We start from the raw sequence: 22349 nt of genomic DNA on the forward strand, positions 1-22349 counted from the left end.
GTGCCATCATTGTGGCGGAGGAGCCGTGGATACGGCGGAACACACGCGCGTAGAGTGCCCGGCTTGGGCGGAGCCTCGCGCGGTCCTATCCACGGCCGTAGGTGGAGACCTGTCGCTTCCGGCCGTCGTCGAGAAGATGGCCGGAAGCGAAGAGATCTGGGCGGCAGTGTCCCGGTTCAGCGCATGCGTCATGTCGCAAAAGGAGGAGGCAGAGCGGGAGCGGGAGGACGACGTGGACTCGCTCCCGCAACGAAGAAGGAGACCTCTTCGACGGCGACGTGCCTTCGCAGGCCGGACGCTGCCGCAGAGTTAAGGTGTGGTTGGCGGCGGAGTCAGTCTGTTGATCCGCCGCGGGGCTTGAAGCCCTGACACCCAGCCTCCAGTGGCGGACTCGGGGGAGTCCGTCACGTAACAGGACGGAGGCACAGAGAGGAGGGAGGCGCGCCCTAACATTCTGGCGCGCTCTCGAGATGGGTCGCAAAAAAAAAAAAAAAAGGGTATTCCAAATCCGTCTAACCCTTTATGCGTAATTAAGTAACAAATATACAAACTATCAAATTTATATTAGTAGGATTATAATACTACTCAGCGGCTTGGCACAAAGCAAACAGCTCTGCTTATGATTCCGTTGGCAGTGACACCACGCTCATATCTGAAGGTGAGACGCGCGTTACGTAAGGTGGGCTACGTTCAGATAAAACGCTTAAATATACATTAATATCTAAATAAGGCCAATCGTTATTAAACATTCATTTATTCTATTTAAACGTAAAAACTTCATAGTAATACGATGCTGAGTGATCATCACCACCCACAGACAGAAGTACCGAGAGGAATATTGACCATCCCTTACATCGTCATTGCGCCACCAACCTTCCATACGTTACACTGTCTCACTCACCCTTCAAACCGGAACACAACAATATTAAGTATGTTTAGCGATGGAATATATGATAGTGGGTGGTAACTACCTAAGTGTGCTTGCATAAAGCCACCGAGCAAACTTATTATTAAAAAAACGGTAATACATAGCAGTGACTGGACGAAAAGAAAGCGCTTAATGGAGTTGACAGGAGTACCAAGTAAAGGCACTGCAACCACACGGCAATTACAGTTAATGCTATTAACATTTTTTTTTATAGAATAGGAAAGCGTACGAGCATATGGGCCACCTGATGGTAAGTAGTCACCAACGCCCATAGACATTGCCATTGTAAGAAATGTTAACCATCGCTTACATAAACAATCTGTCTAATCGGTCTGAACCTATTTCTCGTTCTTTACTTATATTATTTATTTATTTATTTAATGGGAACTCTAACAATATACATATTAAATGGTAGCATACATAATATCCAAAGAAAAAAATTCAATTTCTGATATGTATGTCGCTTACAAATGTACATAACATTCAGGTAGTGTCACATCTTCATAAAATTATCAAGAGCAAATATGTGTGTTTCGTTTTTTTTAAGTTACAGGTAGGCGGACGGGCGATTGGGCCACCTGCTGGCAAGTCACCACCGCTCATATACATTGGCAATGTAAGAAATATTAATCATTGCTTACATCGCCAATACACCACCAAGCTTGGTAACTTAGATGTTATGTTCCTCATGCTATATATATATATATATATATATACTTTTTTATGTGCGCTGGGATGGCAAATGACTCTACTCCACCTGATGGTAAGTGGTAGTAGAGTCCAAACGCGACGACGGCCAGTACAGTCGGGAAGAATGTTCTGTACTAGCCGCCCGCGCCTTGCCGGCCCGCAAGATGCCTCTTCACGCCTCGTTTGAAGGAACCCGGGTTGTAAGAGGAGGGGAACACGTGAGCTGGTAAGGAATTCCATTTTTTGGTAGTGCGACAAAGAAAGGAGTTGCCAAATTTCTTTGTGCGCGAGTTACACTGGTTCAGTCAAAACGAAAAGTAACAATGCTAAGTACTGCTGTTTAACGGTAGAATATCTGACGAGTGGGTGTACCTAGATGGACTTGCACAAAGCCTTACCACCTAGATAAATTTGTAATAGATAAACTCTGTAACTATCGATATATATCGAATAGACAAATATTATTTACAAAAGTGTTAATTAAATAATAATAAAAATTAATTAAAAACACGAATAACTTCTCTTTGTAGTCATATAATTAAATATCATGCCGTGGAGTACCGGCTTAGAATAGTACTCCCCCAATCTCATCCCGTGGGTGTCGTAAGAGGCGACTGAGGGACGGGGAAAAGGGGGGATGGGCAGCAGCGTCCCCCTCCCATAAACATCTTACACCCCTACTGCGCTCGCCAACACGCCTGCCCAGCGTGGCGAGTATGGGCAAAGCCCTCCCTTAATGGCAGATGCGCCCAAATTAAATATCAATAAAACGCTCCGCCTATGAGTCCGCTATCACTCGGCACGTCACATTGAAGACGCTTCGTGTATTTGATTGCGTAAACCATTAAATCGTGCGCGGCGCCTCGCCCGTGTCTCTATTGAATTGTTTTTTTTTTATATACTATCATGATTTTCATGTTTAATAAGTTCTATTAACATATAAAGCTATAATCATTAATTAAGATAATCAAGTAAGGAATCGTTTTTATTAAAAATTAAATTATTGTCTAAGTAACAAAAGCTACAATTGGTTTTCTAGCTATAGCTAAGCCTTCGGATAACGGATAGTATGGTACATATTTTTTTTATATAGCATAGGTAGGCGGACGAGCATTTGGGTACCTGATGGTAAGCGGTCACCGACGCCCATAGACATTGGCATTGTGAGAAATGTTAACCATCGCTTACATCGTCAATGCGCCACCAACCTTGGGAACTAAGATGTCTCTTGTGCCTGTAATTACACTGGCTCACTCACCCTTCAAACCGGAACGCACCAATACCATACAGCTTTTTTGCGGTAGAATATCTGATGAGTGGGTACCTACCCAGACGAGCACAAAGCCCTACCACCAGTAAATATATGAAAGCAAGTATTACTACTACAAGAGTTTTGATAAAGAAATTTAAGCGTCAATAAGACAAAACTATCCGTATGCGAAACGGATCGTTTCTTGAATAAGTCGGACTTAAGAGAACAAAAACCACAGACTATTTAAATTCAGCTGATAAATATGAAAGTGAAATTGTTTGTTTGTTATGCAATCACGTCTAAACTACTCGACCGGTAATCATTAAATTTTGTTAACGCGTTGTCAGAAGTACAGAGAAGCACATTGTATACATTACACATGCTCCCCTCCACTAATAAGTGGAAGCCGCAGGAGGAAACTAATACAGAAATAAATCAAATACACTTCCATTCTTGGAATAGACGTCTGGATATGGACTAGATAATAATGTCCTCCAGACCAATTTCATGAGAGATTAGCCAACTACGCAGGAGATATTATAGTGCACAAGTGTGTGCGCAAACACAGGTGCACTCTCTGTTCCCTAGTTCTCACAATCAGATGAGACGTCAATACAACACAGCCGAAAAGAGTTCAGGCGTAGGACCAACGGCTTTACGAGCTTTCCGAGGCACGGGAGTGTACACACTTTCAACGCCCAGACTCACGGGTCTTACTGAGAATTTTCTGACAGAAAAACCGAATAACTTTTTACTGGCCCGATCAGGGAATTGAACCCAGGCCCTCCGGGTCTGCGGCCTTACATCAAGCCACTAGACCAACGAGGCAGTCGACAAAGTCGGACTAAGATAGGTGTTCCACAAGGATCAATTTTGAGTCATTTTCTATTTTTAGTTTGTATAAATCAAATTGTTTGTCTACGATACTTCGTTCATCTTAAAAGTTATCACTTTATTATTGTAAAAGCTAATTGGGTAGATACCACCCACTCATCAGATATTCAAAACAGTAATTTAGTATTATTGTGTTCCAATTTAAAGAGTGAGTAAGCCAGTGTACCTACAGGCACAAAGGACTCAAAAACGCACATTCACGCGCACACACACACAACCTTTGTTCTAAGCAATGCTATTCGTGCTCGTTCTATTATCAAATCATATGCATTTTTTTAATTATATTTGAAAGCATAAACCATTCAGCCTAGATTCCATCGTGTTTTTTTCTTCTATTTTATTATTGTTCATTAATAATTAATATTCGTTTTCCACTAAGTATCATAGCATATTGAATATTGCAGTAATATTTTGTCTTTGAACGCGTGAAGAAATACATTTTCACACTCCGCCGGTCTCGACGCACGCGAACTACACTAGTGACGTTTATTTATCGATATTAATAATCAATACGATTTCATTATTCGAACACATAAATACATTTAATTAAACGCCTTGTTTGGCAAAAATTATTGTTTTTTAACGATATTTGTTTGAAAATCAATATTAGATTTCATTATATGTTCAATTATTCTGTTTCCTGTAATCGATCAACATAATCCGATAATTTATGACTGTGTATGTTTTACTTGACTGCCCTGCAATGGTGCGTTGTGGCTTTGATCTGGTGATTTGTTAATGATAATTGTTTTTTTAAACGACTTCAAAAAAGGAGGAGGTTCTCCATTCGCTTGTTTTATTTAAATGGTTTTTTACCACAAAACTGCGTAATTTATGAATCGATTTGCTTTTTTTTTTTGTTGGTTACTTACGATTTAGTTCCATTTAAATTTGAACAAAACAAAAACCTTTAAGATTTTTTATGGGCTCGAAATTTATTTGAAGCCGGTTTTGTTTTTTAAATTATTAATTAAATAAGAGATAAACGGGGGGGGGGGTCTAACCTGATGGAAAGTCAACACCGGGGCGCGAGCAGGGCGCTGCCAACTTATAAGGAATGAACACTTTTCTGGAAGGAATCGCCGGCGACAGCTGGTTCCACAGATGTTGGCGGATGATTGCCAGACATCAAGGTGTTGTGGATGGACTCGGATATGTAGATATTTGTTTTTTAACTGACCATCGTCTTTAACTGATGTGACAAAGTTAAATTTAATGTTTAAGTTTTACGCTTTAATCAATTTTTTTAATAATCCGCAGGACCAATATATTGACAAATGCATTAAACAAAGTGGCATGCTTTTTAGCCATGACTTTTAAAACAAAATTATTGTTTAAACGCTCGATGTACGCATATTTAATTTCACGTGTCTTAAAAATATTTCTCACAAACTTTCTTTCTTTATTAATATAATGTGTGATATTAATATATATTCATAATTTGTTGATATTTGTGTGCAAAGTTTATACGAGAAAACGTAAGGAAAATTTCTGATTCATCAATGTAACTTTATTGGGGCTGATATTTGTGTGCAAGGTTTATAAGAGTAAGAAATATTATATTTCTGATTTATCAATAAACCTTTATCCTAATTTCATTAAAAAACTAAAAATACTTTTTTAATATGACAGTGCAAGACAATATATTTTGAATTTAATATAAATAAAAAACTATCGATATAATTCAGTCACAACACTGTGAGGCGTGGCAGAGGCGCGGCACCTTTCGTAACTTCCTACATTAGTTGATCGTACAACGAAGTCGAGTAGAAATCGCAACAAAAACAATTTTAATATCCAAAGATCTTATAATTCCTTCGTGCAATCCTCGTGCTACCCGTCCCGACCTCGCCCGAGTAGAACTAAGTTCTAGAAATTTCTATATATTCTATAAACAAAGTGCCCCGCCGCGTCTGTTTGTCTGAACGCGATAAGCTCAAAAACTATCGACGGGATTTTCGTACGGTTTTCACCAATGGATGAAGTGGTTCACGAGGAAGGTTTAGGTGTATAATTCATTAATGTTTTGTGTAAATTGGCTGATGTATGACCATGATTGTTGAAGATGTCGGAATCATGCTTACTTAGAGCTTTACTGGCGTGCACCACGTAAACTAATAGAGTTATAATATTACGATACAAACATTTTATGTAAACGCTTATTCTACCCGTACAGCACGGGTAGCTAGTTCTTAATGAAGGACTAACGCAAGACAACAACCGACTTGGTACAAGGAACAAACACAAGCTGATTCTCCTGTTATTGCACTGCCGAGTAACTCTTTTGTGTTATAGTTGCGGTTCTACAACAGGATCCAAGAGTTCAAAACATCTCACTTGCTGAATTAAATAAAAGGAATAGTAAAGGAACGCTTGTATGCAAACGGTTATACAATTAGTGAGTTCATGGATGACAGCACACCTTGGGGATGAAACGATTCCTAACCTAAAATAAACCTAACTCTCATAATCCGATGGGACGGCAATCCGACACGACCGGAAAGAGTTCAGGCGCAGGACCAACAGCTTCACGTTCTTTCCGAGGCACGGGAGTGAACACACTTCCAACTTCCAGACTCCGGATTTCTACTGAGAATTTTCTGACAGAAAAACCCAATAACTTTTATTGGCCCGACCTGGGAATTGAACCCAGGACCACCGGGTCTGCAGCCTTACATCAAGCCACTAGACCAACGAGGCAGTCAGTGCTACAATTACATAATGCTTCGCCCTATATACCCCGTTACATGACCATCAAACCAAGAGTTTCTGATAATTGACGAATGAATGGTTCAATTAAATGCTATCAGTTCAATGATCTAGACTCAAATTAACGATTGCATCCATTCTTATCCGATTGTAGGTACACGATTTATAATCACTATAAAGGGGGTTCGCTTGTTTTTATTATTGTAGCGATTATTATTAAATTTAAGTCAATTTTTTTTACAATCATTGGCGAATTTGTCAATCAAGTGATATGTCAGCTTGATCTATAGAAATGGGCACGACGAGAAAATACTGTAATATTCTTGGCTCATTTATACTTCAAACCTTATACTTTACTTACTTTTTCTTATAAAATAGGTAGGCAAATGGGCCACGTGATGGTAAATGGTAACCATTGGTTAATATTTCTTACAGTGCTAATGTCCAAGGTCGTGACCACTTACCAAAAGGCGGCGTATTTGACAGTCCGCCTTCTTTATGGAATAAGCTCCGATACCTTCTCCTCAAAAAAGGGAGAGGGGGCCTTAGCCCAGCAGTGGGACATTAACAGGCTGTTACTGTACTTCTTTATACCATAAAGAAAAAAACTGTACTAAAATATAACCTACACTTGTTACTTCTAAATAAACTACACACGTCAAAAAAGTCCAAGCAAATAATGAAAAGTGACCAACGCCGCCCATGGACATCTGAAACAGCCGAAAACTTGTAGGTGCGTTGTCGACCATATTAATCAATACCTTTTCTTACCAAATGTATGTAACCTTTTTTGTTCCAGAGAAAAAAAAATATATATATTTACAATAAAACACTAAACTTATTATTTAAATAATGAAAAAAAAGTATAATGTTAAAAACCATTTTGATGTGATGTACGTTTCTAATAGTGAAGGAATGATTAAAATCGGTTGAATAGTTTCAGAGTTTAACGAATACCAACAAACTGATCTATCGTCTTTATAATATATAGACGATATGTATGTATATGACGGCATATATTCAACCAATTCAAATTGCAAAGTGTGAACGGCAATATTTATTAGTTATGGCGATTTTTAGTTAATTCGATAAGGATAACACTGTGCTAATCTATATATACAGTACGGGCCGGTTGGCGTGGTTGTTAGATACTTGCCTTTCACGCCGTTGTGGGTTGGATTCCCACCCAGGACAGACATTTGTGTGCCTGAACATGTCTGTTTGTCCTGAGTCTGGGTGTAATTATCTATATAAGTATGTATTTACAAAAGAAAAGTAGTACATGTAATATATCAGTTGTCTGGTTTCCATAGTACAAGCTCTGCTTAGTTTGGGATCAGATGGCCGTGTGTGAATAATATTCCAGAATATTACTATTATTATTACTATAAGAACTATTCATTTTTCTTATTAGATTACAATGACTAACTTGTATCTAAAAAATATGTATCATGCTAGTTATCACCCACGGCTTCTGTGTTGGGGATCGGACAGTGGTAGGTATAAAAGCCTATGTCCTTTCTTGAGGTTCAAGCTTGCTTCATAGCCAATTTCATCATAATTGTTTCAGCGGTTTAGTTCAGTCGTGAAAGCGTAACGAACAGACAGTTTTACTTTCGCATTTATAATATGAATATAGATACGTATAGATAACCACGTTATATGGTTATATCAAAATTACCGCTGTTATACTATTTACTATGAATTGTGTTTCACAAGGATCAATTTTGGGTCCTTTTCTATTTTTGGTATATATGTATAAATGACTTATATGACTTTCTACAATTATTTACGTCTGTATTGTTTTCTAACGACAGTTTATTGATAAAATGCAAAATTGTATTAAAACGCGCGGCCTATTGGTTCGTGTATTCCCAAATCGATGACGCCATTACGCTGCTCGAAGCAAATATTACCTATGGCTTATGTGAAATCGAAGCATCATTCGTGTTATTTTGAAGCTCTCTGTGATCCAATCTACTCACCAGACAGCTCCAATATTTTTTATATTAAAAGGAGAAAATATTTAAAATCCAATAACGTTTTTACAAGTTTATCGTTAGCCGCACCATGTTATCTATCGCAGAAACATCAAATGATGAACAGTTTCCGTTAAACAGCAAAAGTAACTTGGGATGCACTTTTGCCATTAAATGTCATTTGATGTTTGTGTTTTCGATCTAATAAAGTAAAAGTTATATAAGTTCTTCTTCTTTTCTCCTTGAGATTCTTAAATATAATACTAACCTTAATAGAATTAGGCAACGCGGCACCGTCGCGGCGCCCAGCGCGCCCCCTCTCATCCTAGAAGCAAAAAATAATAATATTTAACTGCACATCGAAACATGAAGCCAGTGTATAATATATACTTTATTTATATTATAATTAAAACAACGTGATACTTGATAGCGAGCAAAGACTGAACAACTTTATTTCAATTACGATGAATGTTTTTACAGAATGACACAGATTAAAAATACAATAATTAAAATTTAATAGACATGGTCCAATAACACAAAGGTGTACTTTGTAATATAATTACAACACATCCCTCTTATCAAAATAATTAAATAATCTATTACCCCTTGTGTTTAACATAACACCCAATAAAACAGTACTTAAGCAATACCTAACAATTTCAAAAACTTATTATGATTTACAGTACATAAACCCTTTGTGAATATATCAGCAATCATCTCGCCAGTTTCTAAATAGATAAGTTTTACAATTTCAGTTCATATATATAACTAATCGTCGTTGGAGATCAGTTACCGTTTTTTTTTACAGTAATAAATATGCCCATTTTTAAGTAATTACTAATATTCCTATCATATTCCTTCGTCTATTCCTATTCCTTCCTCTGTTCCTGTTCCTCCTCTTAGTAAGCTTACAGCTTGTAAAAGGAGTGGGGATGACTATAGCACAATAACTTAATATTTACTTGCGATTTTTATCATCTACTAAACTAGCCGTTGAAAGTCATTCCTATACGTTTTTTACGTCAACGCAACGTCGAATAAGAAGTTATCACTATAATACAAATATATAATGGCAGAACCTTCGCTTACGTACGCAGAACACCTCACAAAAGTTTCACCACAATCTAATGAATGGTTTAAGAACACTTTGAGGAGATACAGACAAACATTATTTTTTTTTATATGGAATAGGAAGGCGGACGAGCATATGGGGCACCTGATGGTAAGTGGCCACCAACGCCTAAAGACATCGCTTAAGTCACCAATGCGCCACCAACTTTGGGAACTAAGATGTTATGTCCCTTGTGCCTGTAATTACACTGGCTCACCCTTCAAACCGGAACACAACAATACCGAGTACTGCTGTTTTGCGGTAGAAAATCTGATGAGTGGATGGTACCTATCCAGACGAGCTTGCACAAAGCTCTACCGCCAGTAAATTTCTATCAATAGAAGATAAATTCAAATTAATGTCTTCTTACGATTTTTTTTTAATTCATATTGTTTCATAGTTTCATTTATAAATACAGAGTCGTGCCAATATTATTACGAATCATTCAACTGCGAACTATCGTGGGGTCAGTATCAATTGGGTTAAATGATTGACTATACTCTATATCATGGACCCCGACACTTTAACACATACATACACATATACCAGTGTCTGTCTGTGATTACACAATAACTACCCATTTTTAAGTTTACATTGCGAATTACCAAAACCAGAAATTGTTTTTTGTCTGTCTTTTTTTTTTAAATATTTCCGGGAGGGCAAATGACTCTACTCCACCTGATGGTAAGTGGTAGTAGAGTCCAAACGCGACGACGGCCAGTACAGTCGGGAAAAATGTTCTGCACTAGCTGCCCCTGCCTTGCCGGCCCGCAAGATACCTCTTCACGCCTCGTTCGAAGGAACCCCGGTTGTAAGAGGTGCTCACGTGTTCCCCACACGTGAGCTGGTAAAGAATTCCATTTTTTGGAAGTGCGACAAAGAAAGGAGTAAAAGAGTGTCTGTTTGTCCGAGGTTACCTTCAATACAGCTAAAAAATAATCACAAGTTCAAATAATTAAATTATTGTAAGTAGTTTTCGAAGGTACCGTTAAGTTTTTATTTTATTAGACCTTAGTCCAAGGGATTACATCGAGGCTATTATAAAAACAGCTTCACGAAAACTCGGAGTTCTGAACAAGGTGCGGCGTTTTTTCACGCCACAACAACTGTGCCTGTTATACAAAACACAGGTACGGTCTTGCGTTGAATATTGCTCGCAGCTTTGGGATGGCTCCGCTAAGTACCTAATGAAGGCCTTGGACCGGTTGCAGCGACGTGCAGTACGCATTATTGGCGACGTAAAGGTCACAAACACCCTTGAACCTTTACAATTGCGTCGCGAGATAGCAGCACTGAGCGCTTTCTATCGTCTGTATCACGGCGAGTGCTCTGAGGAATTGTTCTCTCTAATTCCTGCTTCCCCCTTCCTTCTTAAGTCCACGCGAGCTGGTTCTCGATGTCACCGCCTAACTGTGACATCAATTCCATCGCGCACAAAGAAATTTGGCAACTCCTTTCTTTGTCGCACTACCAAAGAATGGAATTCCTTACCAGCTCACGTGTTCCCCTCCTCTTACAACCCGGGTTCCTTCAAACGAGGCGTGAAGAGGCATCTTGCGGGCCGGCAAGGCGGGGACGGCTAGTACAGAACATTCTTCCCGACTGTACTGGCCGTCGTCGCGTTTGGACTCTACTACCACTTACCATCAGGTGGAGTAGAGTCATTTGCCATCCCGGGGCATATAAAAAAAAAAAAAAAATCAAAATCAGTTATTTCTATCAAAAGTTATAACAACTTAAAGCTTACGTACGTATTTTTGTTTTCAACTATTGTAGTCTTATAACTATATAAATAAGTAAAATTGAAGTGACTGTCTGTTCTTTCAAAATAACTGCGTATATTTAAGTTAATCGCGAATTACCAGCCATTTTAATAATTTAAAAATTTATGTGTATAATACTAATAGGCATTATGTTTTAAAATGGGAGATCATGAAGGATTTTATATATATTATATATAAATAAAATCTACATAAAATTTAATTTTACTAGATAACAATAAAAGCATATTTGAAAACATACTAACACAGCGATAAACAAGTAAAAATTTCAATAAATAAATAATTACTGTACAGGATATGTAACAACCAGCAAAACGATCAAGGCGCTTCTAATGATACCTCATTTGTCGAATTTATATAATTACTATTCTCCCGTTGGTCTAGTAGGCCAATAAAAACTTATCGAGTTTTTCTGTCAGAAAATTCACAGTAGCAGCCCGGAGTCTGGGAGTTGGAAGAGTGTACACTCCCGTTTCTCAGAAAACACGAAAAGCCGTTGGTCCTGCGCCTGATCTCTTTCCGGACGTGTCGGATTGCCGTCCCATCGGATTATGTGAGTGCACTTGTGTTTGCTCACGCACTTGATGAAATGTCTTGCGCAGTTGGCTGATCTCTCTTGAGATTGGCCGCCTCGGCCAAAATCGGTCAGGGTCCTCCTGTCATCATCATCATCATCACTACTATTGCTGTCGACTTATGCTGTCTGTCTGTGCACGTATTACTGTGAAATATATAGTATATAGTCCAGCTTTATTTTTGTATTATAATGTATTACTTTTACCGACTGTATTTAATTATATGTTCTTAATAAATAAATAAAGAGAAGACAAAACAACAACAAAAATAATAAAATAGATAAAAATAACTCAAACGAAAACGTATTTAAGCGCTAGTTGCACTAATCAGACAATGCATACCATTTTAGTATATATCTTGATGGTACCATTTTGGGTGTATTGCGAAATGCTAACGCGAGGGACCTGCGCACTGCGGTACGCAAAATATTTAGCAACCAGCAAAGGCTTACCACTAGCGACATAGCTCGACTTCGCGATGTTACAATTAATTTATTTAATATAGTAAATATCCCACTCCAAAGCCTTCTCTTCTCTCCCAGTTTGGAGATTATTCCACCACGAAACACTAATGCGGACTGGCGGTTACACGTGAGGCGAAGTTTGGCAATTCCCCTCGCCTTTTTCCTTCACCGAGCACGAGAATTATAAACACAAATCAAGTACATTAAACTTAATGATGCTTATCCGTGCAAACGCCATCTTTTTGGTTCCTTACAAGAAAAAATAAATATAAGCCTACTAGTTCAGTGTTTCTTCAAGAACCGGCTAGATATTAAATAATCCCAATCCCATATTTAAATTCTATTTATTTATGTTTTGTCACAGTTTTTCCTCTTCTATACATCTCTATCGCTTATCATTTTCTGTCTCTTTCATGCACGTGATCATTTCATCTCTCTTTTTCATTCTTAACCTTCCTTAAAACGACAACTCTTAAAATCAGTATCAATGTCGCGCCGACATTATCCGATCGTATGTCTGTCTGTTCATAAACTACTGAACCGATTTTGATGAAGTATTGTATTTCGCAAGCTCGAACCCAGAGGAAGAACATGAGCTACTTTATTATACCTAACACATGCCCCCCTCCCCAAAACAGGCGGGCGAATTGTGTAGTGTTAAAGAAACCTAGGCATATAACGGAAAGATGGTACGATTGTCCTACAGCTGGGATTAAGTGTCCTCATGAGGTTTGGCACTATTCCACCACGCTTTTCGATTTTGGGTTGGTGGATACACTTGTCAGATGTTTTATGTAACATAGCACACGCCATTAACAACGAGATGAAATATGAACACGAATTTAATTTTTTTAATATTTTAATTTATATTTAACTAATTGTATTCATAATAAAAAAACAAGCATTTTTTCTAATATTACGATAAATAAATTAAAAAAAAAACATTAAACTATTTACCATCCTAATAACTTTATTTTCTATGCAAATTAAACTATAAACTTCTAGAATTTTCGATTTATTTTCAATTACACAATATAAGCGATCGTTTGTGCGTTAATGGCCTTACAAGGATGAGGGGTAAAGAGAAAGGTATTATATGGAGCAAATCAAACATAGTTCCGTCCTTGTCGTTACCACACGGATTTGTGAAGGTGTGAAAGGGAGACAGAACTGTACCGTGAGAACCTAACATTTGCTTTCACTGGTGTTGGTAAACGCACTTTAAAAAAGATGGTTTCAGATTGCAATATATATATATATTGATATCATAAATTATTATGTAATATAATCATGCTTATCTCGACGACATAAATAGAAGATAAATACATAAGAGCATTTACTTATTTTAAATAGCAACACTTAGTAGATTTTAAAGATTTAACCTTTCACAAAATACTTTAAATTCTAACATGCCGAATATTGTTTCTTTTCTGTATGTTAATCTGTTCGCGCATAACTTCTGAACTACTTATCATAATATGTCAAAGGAGAGTTCGTTAGAAGCGTCTTGATCGTCCGCTCGTTATACGTGACGTCACTCTGAATTAAATATGGCGGACTAGACTAGAACAAACTGTAGAGGACGTAAGGTCCTGTATTTGAAAGAAAAATGTATGCCGTGATGGGAATCAAATGAAAAGGCTCTATCAGCATATACTATATATACTAGTCCATACTCGCTGCTTTGCTTAAATTAACTTATAAAATAATGCCATAATGAATAGATCGCGATTTTTTTTTATAAAATAGGAAGGCGGACGAGCATATGGGCGTCATGATGGTAAGTAATCACCAAGGCCCATAGAGATTCGCATTGTAAGAAATGTTAAACATCGCTTACATCACAAATGCGCCACCAACCTTGGAAACTAAGATGTTACGTCCCTTGTGCCTGTAATTACACTGGCTCACTCACTCTTCAAATCGGAACACAACTATGCCAATTGCTGTTTTGCGGTAGAATGTCTGATGAGTGGACGGTAACTATCCAAGCGAGCTTGCACAAAGCTCTGCCACCAGTATCTCATATCATATTTCAATAAATGAAAAGGCTTTTGCGGGTCGGCGCCTTGGACACCGGCGAGCCCCACATACTCCCCCACTGTTCCCGCGGGGGAAACGCGTAACGAGTTTTATCAGCGAAAAAAATAAAGTCTAAGAACTCACTTCACTCACCCGTGAAATGTTGACAACCGACTTATATTTATATATTATTTTGATGCGTGTGTTCTTGAAAAGTTATAATTACAATTATCAATATCGCATGTCACCTTCTTACGTATCGCGAACTTTTCCCGCGATGAGTTCGGAGTTTGTTCTCACAGAATAGCCCAAATGTTTATCATATCATTAATACTGATGTTTGTCAGTGTAATATAAACAATAAAGCATCAAGATGACTCTGTAGCGATCGCCTCTGGAGGTTATCTGTTAATCTGACTGCATACATTCGAATTTGAATGATATTCAACAGCAGGTTGAACTGTTAAACGGGCTTTGAAAGAACTGAATTAAAAAAAAAAATTGCGTTTAGATATAAATTATCTTTTAAAAAAGAGAAGTTAGGATATTCGAATTCAAAATAGAGAGAGTAGAAGCATTACTTCTTCTAGTAGATGTAGTAGAATTAGATAGAGTAGAAGTATTGACAGTCAAATAAAATATTCCTACCATTTCAGAAAAGATAAATAATATCCAAATAATAATAATAATATTATGAGACATTTTTCACACACGGCCATCTGATCCCAAATTAAGCTTGTACAGAGCTTGTGCTATGGAAACCAGACAACTGATATACTACATATACTACTTTTTTTTTGTAAATACATACTTATATAGATAATTACACCCAGACTCAGGGCAAACAGACATGTTCATGCACACAAATGTCTGTCCTGGGTGGGAATCGAAGCCACAACCTTCGGCGTGAAAGGCAAGTGTTCTACCAACCACGCCAACCGGCTCGTCGATCCAAATAAAACGAAATCTAAACCTATAGGTATGACTTTTTTTTTTTATAGAATAGGAAGGTGGACGAGCATATGGGCCACCTGATGGTAAGTGGTCACCAAGCGCCCTTAGACATTGGCATTGTAAGAAATGTCAACCAACGCTTATAGCCAATGCGCCACCAACCTTGGGAACTAAGATTTTATGTCCCTTGTGCCTGTAATTATTATGACGTCATAGAGTCAGAAACATTGCCAGATAGCCTTACTAATATATTTATTTTTATATTTTATTTGGATGGCAGATCGCCCATAGACAGCGATGTAAGTAATATTTACCATTTCGTACATTGTCAACGCACCACCAACCTTATGGACTAAGATGTTATATATCCCTTGTGCCTGTAATACACTGGCTCACTCACCCTTCAAACCGGAACACAACAATACCAAGTACTGCTGTTTTGCGGTAGAATATCTGATAAGTGGATGGTACCTAACCAGCCGGGCTTGCACAAAGCCCTACCACCCGTTAATGAATTTGACTACCTATATTTATATAATTTATATAAATAACTCACCATGTACACCATTAAGTATATTTTGTGCAATTCTCCGAACCATCCACCAGTCTTTTTAACTGTGAACAAAATTAAATAAATGAGTTATATTGTTTAGATTAGATGAGCCGAGATGGCCCAGTGGTTAGAACGCGTGAATCTTAACCGATGATCGTGGGTTCAAGCCCGGGCAAGCGCCACTGAATTTTTATGTGCTTAATTTTTGTTTATAATTCAACTCGTGCGGTGATATGACGTTAGTGTTGACGGTGAAAGAAAACATCGCGAGGAAACCTGCGTGTGACTAATTTCACTGTAATTCTGCCACGTGTGTATTCCACCAACCCTCATTGGAGCAGCGTGGTGGAATAAGCTCTAAAATTTCTCCTCAAAAAAAGTAGAGGAGGCGTTAGCCCAACAGTGGGATATTCACAGGCTGTGACTTTACTTTTTTTTTATTGATTAGATTCATCTCTTACTCGGCGCGGATGGTAAGCATCTTTTTTTTATGTAATAGGTGGACGACCAAATAGGACACCTGATGTTCAGTGGTCACCATCGCCCATAGGAATTGGCGAAGTAAGAAATAATAACCATTCCGTACATCGTCAATGCGCCACCAACCTTGGGAACTAAGATGTTATGTCTAATGTGCCTATAGTTACACTTCACTCACCCTTCAAACCGGAACACACCATACTGAGTATTGCTGTTTAGCGGTAGAATATCTGAGTGGGTGGTACCTACCCAGACAATGATGGTGGTATATGGTGATTTTATATACATTGTACCGTTCTTAAGAAATAAATAAATTTAATTAAAAACCATAATAATACTTACATTTAATACGAGTCCTTTATATCTTCTTGAATTAGAAATATTTTTAAACATTTTATTTATTTAACTAATTTTTACTAACTAATACTGGCCATATACTAAAGAATACAAAATAATTACATCATATTTAATATTAAAACAAAAATTAAATATATTCAAATAAATGTCACATTGCTACTATTTTTTTTCTTTCTTAAAATAGTATTCTCTCCGCCATAATGCATCTGTAACAAAAAAAAAGAAAAATTAAACACGATTCAAACACAAGAAAAACTTTATTGTTGGGATAGCAACACCAGACGTTATTATAAAGATTGCTCAGCGACTGTTTAACGTCCTCCAGACAGATTTTGACTACGGCGGCAAATATCAAGAGAGATAAGCCAACTGCGCAGGAGATATTATAGTGCACAAGTGTGTGCCCAAATACAGGTGCACTCTCTATTCCCTAACTCTCATAATCCGATGGTACGGCAATCCGACACGACCGGAAAGAGTTCAGGCGCAAGACCCACGGCTTTACGTGCTTTCCTAGGGACGGGAGTGTACACACTTCCAGAGTCCAGGCCGCTACTAAGAATTTTCTGACAGAAAAACCCAATAACTTTTTTTATTGTACCGACCTGGAAATTGAACCAAAGGCCTCCGGGTCTGCGGCCTTACATCGACTAACGAGGCAGTCAAACAACGAATGTTTCGCTAAACACACTAACTTTTTTTTAATTGACAGAAAGAGAAATCAGTATAAATACTATGTGTAAGGCCATTAAGGATTTGAAATAAGGGTGTAATTATTTTCCTACTTTATTATCTTAACATTTATTTAATATCAATGCAAAAAAGATTGCTTTATATTTAATTGTCAAATTTATATCTAAAATATGTAACTTTTAAGCTCAACTTTTTAGGATAGGATATGACAGGATCAGCAAATGGAACAGCTGAAGTTAAGTGATCGACACCGCCCATATACATTGGCGATGTTAAAATGTTAACCATTCTATGCAAAGCCAATGCGCCACCAAGTTTGGTAACGAAGATGTCAAGTAGCTGATGCCTGTAGTTACACTTCACTCACCCTTCAAACCGAAACGGAACAATACTAAATATTGCTGTTTAGCGGTTGAATATAATAAGTGGGTGCTACCAAGTTATAACCCTAATAATCATATATTTTGTGTAATATATTATATATTAAATACTAACACTACACGTTATCTCCCGTGCATATTTCTTTTTAAGCATAAAATATAGTTAAATTAAATTGAATTTGTATAATGAAGACCTTGGACAAAACGTAACTATTTGTTAGTAAGAGATTTAAAAAAAAAAAATTGGTTCATTTCTTATTATATCATTTGTTATATAAACGTCATCTACGAGTATTTATTTTGTAGTTCAAGATGTGCATTGATAAATAATAATTATTAGTCAGAACTTTTAAAATATTATATGTCTGTCTGTATGTCCGCGATAAACTCAAAAACTACGGGTTGGATTCTTATACGGTTTTCACTAATGGACAGAGTGATTTATGGGATAGGTTTAAGTGTGTAATTCGTTACTGTAAAATATGACGATGTTTGTTGAAGATGTCTGATAACAATATGCCGGGAGCTTTACAGGCGCGAGTGGAAACCCAGAAAATATGTTTCATTATTTGGGAAGACCTTTATTCTACCGGTACGAAGCCGAGACACGTATAATAATAATATCCTGGGACATTTTTTTTCACACGGCCATCTGATCCCAAATTAAGCTTGTACAGAGTTTGTACTATGGAAACCAGACAACTGATATACTACATATACTATTTTTCTTTTGTAAATACATACTTATATAGATAATTGCACCCAGACTCAGGACAAACAGACATGTTCATGCCCACAAATATCTGTCCTGGGTGGGAATCGAACCCACAACCTTCGGCGTGAAAGGCGAGCACCAACCACGCCAACCGGCTCGTCATTGCTACCTAGTTAGTAGAAAAGGATAATGCTTTGACGTTTGACGCTACCAACTTATATAATAAAACCGACCATCTGTCGATAATGTCTAGAGACAGCTCAACTGACAGAAACATACTCTATATTTGTTTTTTTACACTCAATATGCCAGCGTTTGACCGTTGACTTGCCTGATGTTAAGCATCGACACGGTCTAGGATGTAGCACGCTTGCCTAAAAGAAACCTGTTTACTCTGGATTTGAAGACCATCTTTGTGTTTGTTATTCGTACGATTATAATTGTCGTATGTGTACGACTATAGTCTTTAGTACATTATTCATATAAAAATCCTAAAAATAGCAAAATCCGACATGCCTATTTTAGGCATGACGGATTCCGGTAGTATTGTATTTAATTGTTTTTCAAGTTGCACATATTTTATAGATTATCCTAAAGAATATGGTTGGTAGTTTGTTTATAAGATGATAATTAATACAAAGCGCTATCATTTTCCGTAGACCTCTCTACTCAACAGCGCTGCAGCATCTGATATAAGTTTTTATCTAAATAAACAATAGAGTTACGTGTATAAATCAGAAAAACGTAAAGTTTAGAGGACATTTCGTGTCTGTTTTTTGTAGAAACTATTTTATGCTTTTAATCAAACACAATCCTCGAAAATATAATATAGTTTACATACAATATTATATTCCTTACTATGAAATGGATTTTTTTGGTTACAGCCTGTGAATGTCCCACTGTTGGGCTAAGGCCTCCTCTCCCTTTTTTGAGAAGGTTTGGAGCTTATTCCACCACGCTGCTCCAATGCGGGTTGGTGGAATACACATGTGGCAGAATTTCAATGAAATTAGACACATGCAGGTTTCGTCACGATTTTTTCCTTCACCGTAAAGCACGAGATGAATTATAAACACAAATTAAGCACATGAAAATTCAGTGGTGCTTGCCCGGGTTTGAACCCACGATCATCGGTTCAGATTCACGCGTTCTTACCACTGGGCCATCTGGGCAAACTTTTCATATATAACCAACAATCATCCATATGTAACCAAAATATTCATACTTTCATGCGAGAGACGTTGTGTACAGTTTTTTGCACATTCAAAGTCCTGTGATTTATGCTCACAATCAAAATTATAAATAGTATATTTAATAAAATGATAATAATATATTAAAATAAAGGTAGAATATTATATTTTATGTCATATAAATAAATAAGAATTGTAATCTTTATGTATAAATAGCATATAAAGTATTTTCTTTTGTGTAACTTAAACACAAGATTACGTTTATTGTATTCTTTTAATTTAAATACAAATATGTTAGTCATATTTTATAATCATAATTTGTCTTAAATTTGCAACCGCCTTTAAATTGTATTTTAAATGTAATTAACAAATATAACATTGTTATGAATATATTTCTGTTGGGCATTCTAATAAAATAAATTATTATAATATAATTGTTAAATAAATTATTCAATATTTTGACTAAATTATTTAAGAAAATCATAGAAGTGAACGCTTTAAAGTACTAATTTGGAGTATTTGGTAATATTTATCAGGGATAGGTAGTGGATATCTTTTTTTTTTTAATATGTTGGCAGACTGACATATAACCCACTCGATATGGTCTAGGTATCCGCCACAAACTCATTGGTACCCTACCGCTATCCTATTAAGGCTGAACAGTGAACTTATAACATCACCAGCAAGCCCGTATAATTACAAACACGAGGGCCACATCATATACCATGGTTTGTCATTCAATCAATCAATCAATCAATTGATTGAATGACAAACCATGGTATATGATGTGGTATATAAATATCATAATTTGTCTTAAATTTGCAACCGCCTTTAAATTGTATTTTAAATGTAATTAACAAATATAACATTGTTATGAATATATTTCTGTTGGGTATTTTTTATATACCATGCTATATACCATGGTTTGTCATTATTGTTGAGTAATAGTGCCCATTTACGCTGAAGTGCCCACTAACTATAAATTATAGAATACTTTTGCTCTTAGTAAAATAAAAAAATCATGAGTTAATGTAATGCCTAATTTTCCATTAACTATTTACAACCCAAGCCATTTACAAGTATCATCGTCCAACATATATATTTTTTTATTAAATAAAATATCAACATTAAGACATGTCGATAACAGAAGTAGAACATAATATAAGTCTACTCTAAGCATAATATTTTTAAAACATTAAAAACAGAGATTTAAAATTAAATTAATTTTAGATATTAATGAATTGGTCTAATGAATTAATGAATTGGGAACTTACCTTGAAATCGTATTAATTATTTAAAATATATACTTATTCAAAATTAAATCAGTAGAATTAGTACAATTTACAAGCGAATAATAATGTTTAAACTATTTTTAATTAAAAAAAAAACGTTTATAAATAAAATTATAATGAAATCATTTGAAAATCAGTACATTTATAATATTTTAAAAAATTCCAACTGCATTGAATATATTTCAATTTATGTTAACGATCTAAATGATCGTTGATTTGCATTAATAACTAAGTAACAAGCCTCTATATGTTACGAACGAATAATTAATTAATTAGAAATTAAAAGGAAGTCTTACACACCTGAAAATCAATACAATTTGTCTATTAACTATATGTTGCTACAGCATAATTTCACATTATTAACACTAAAATAAGGCCGAGTGAAAATCACTGCCTGTTTTGAAAAAAAAAAACACGAAATCCATCAATTAAGTCAATTTTCACTTCATGTAAATATTTTTATTGAACTGTCAAAGTCAAGTTAATCCAATTTTTTAAACAAACGAAAAGCCTTGAACGACACATGGTGGATCGGCCGTTTTTAAATCCGTCGGTTTATATATTGAGTCACAGATATACTATTTCAATTTTTGATTTATGTTTATCGTACAAAAAAGTTTTTATTGTAGGTTAAAAAACCTTTGTTAAGGAATAGGTTCGCACGCGGTAAAGACCGCTATCCGCCCGTGGCAGCCTTCTAATACTGCATGTAATGAACAGTGCGATAGTAAAATATTAAGGCGACCACTTACCGCGGCCGGTTTAGCCGCGAAGTACAACGCACTTACAATGCCATAATCATTACAGGGACAATTACTGATACAAATGCGCTCCTGTTTAGAGGTCGCATTCATTTTGCTTTTGTTTGACCTACCTTTTGTTATCCGCTCAACCTTTTCACGTTGTAAAATTTAAAAAATTAAGTAACGCTTGAAAAATTTCTTGTTTAATATTTTTACAGGAAAGGTTTTCTAATATGATAGTATCCGTTTTCATTATTAATTTATATATTATATATTACTAAGGACAATGTAATCATTTAGTGTAATCATAATAACTGTTTTTGTTACTTTTTTTTTATAAAAGGCAGACCGACAAATAAGCCATCTGATCCCAAAAATTGCCACTACCATAGACATTGGCATTGTAAGAATTATAAATCACCCCTTACATCGTCAATGCGCTAACAACCTAGTTGCACTGGCTAACTCTAGAATATGTGATGAATAGATGGTACACAACAAACCTACCTGGTGGTAACCTACAAAGCCAGCTTTGCACAAAGCCCTATCAATATTATCAATAATTTAAAATACTATAATGTATTTCA

The 22349-nt window shown here is 36.4% G+C and overlaps 1 protein-coding gene across 2 annotated transcripts in view; it reads right to left on the minus strand.

The window, feature by feature from the left end:
* Nucleotides 1-21392, minus strand: part of LOC126778910 (Krueppel-like factor 3) — a 47517-nt gene extending 26125 nt beyond the window's left edge. For both annotated transcript variants that reach the window (XM_050502664.1, XM_050502663.1), the window contains exons 1-4: nt 21320-21392; nt 16735-16955; nt 15916-15974; nt 8721-8777 (exon numbers count right to left, since the gene is read on the minus strand). In XM_050502664.1, the coding sequence (XP_050358621.1) occupies nt 8721-8777; nt 15916-15927 (69 nt within the window). In that variant the 5' untranslated portion in view covers nt 15928-15974; nt 16735-16955; nt 21320-21392. The remainder of the gene's footprint in view (nt 1-8720; nt 8778-15915; nt 15975-16734; nt 16956-21319) is intronic.
* Nucleotides 21393-22349: the final 957 nt, after the last annotated feature.

Source organism: Nymphalis io, chromosome 27 (assembly GCF_905147045.1).
Source record: "Nymphalis io chromosome 27, ilAglIoxx1.1, whole genome shotgun sequence".
Lineage (NCBI taxonomy): Eukaryota > Metazoa > Arthropoda > Insecta > Lepidoptera > Nymphalidae > Nymphalis > Nymphalis io.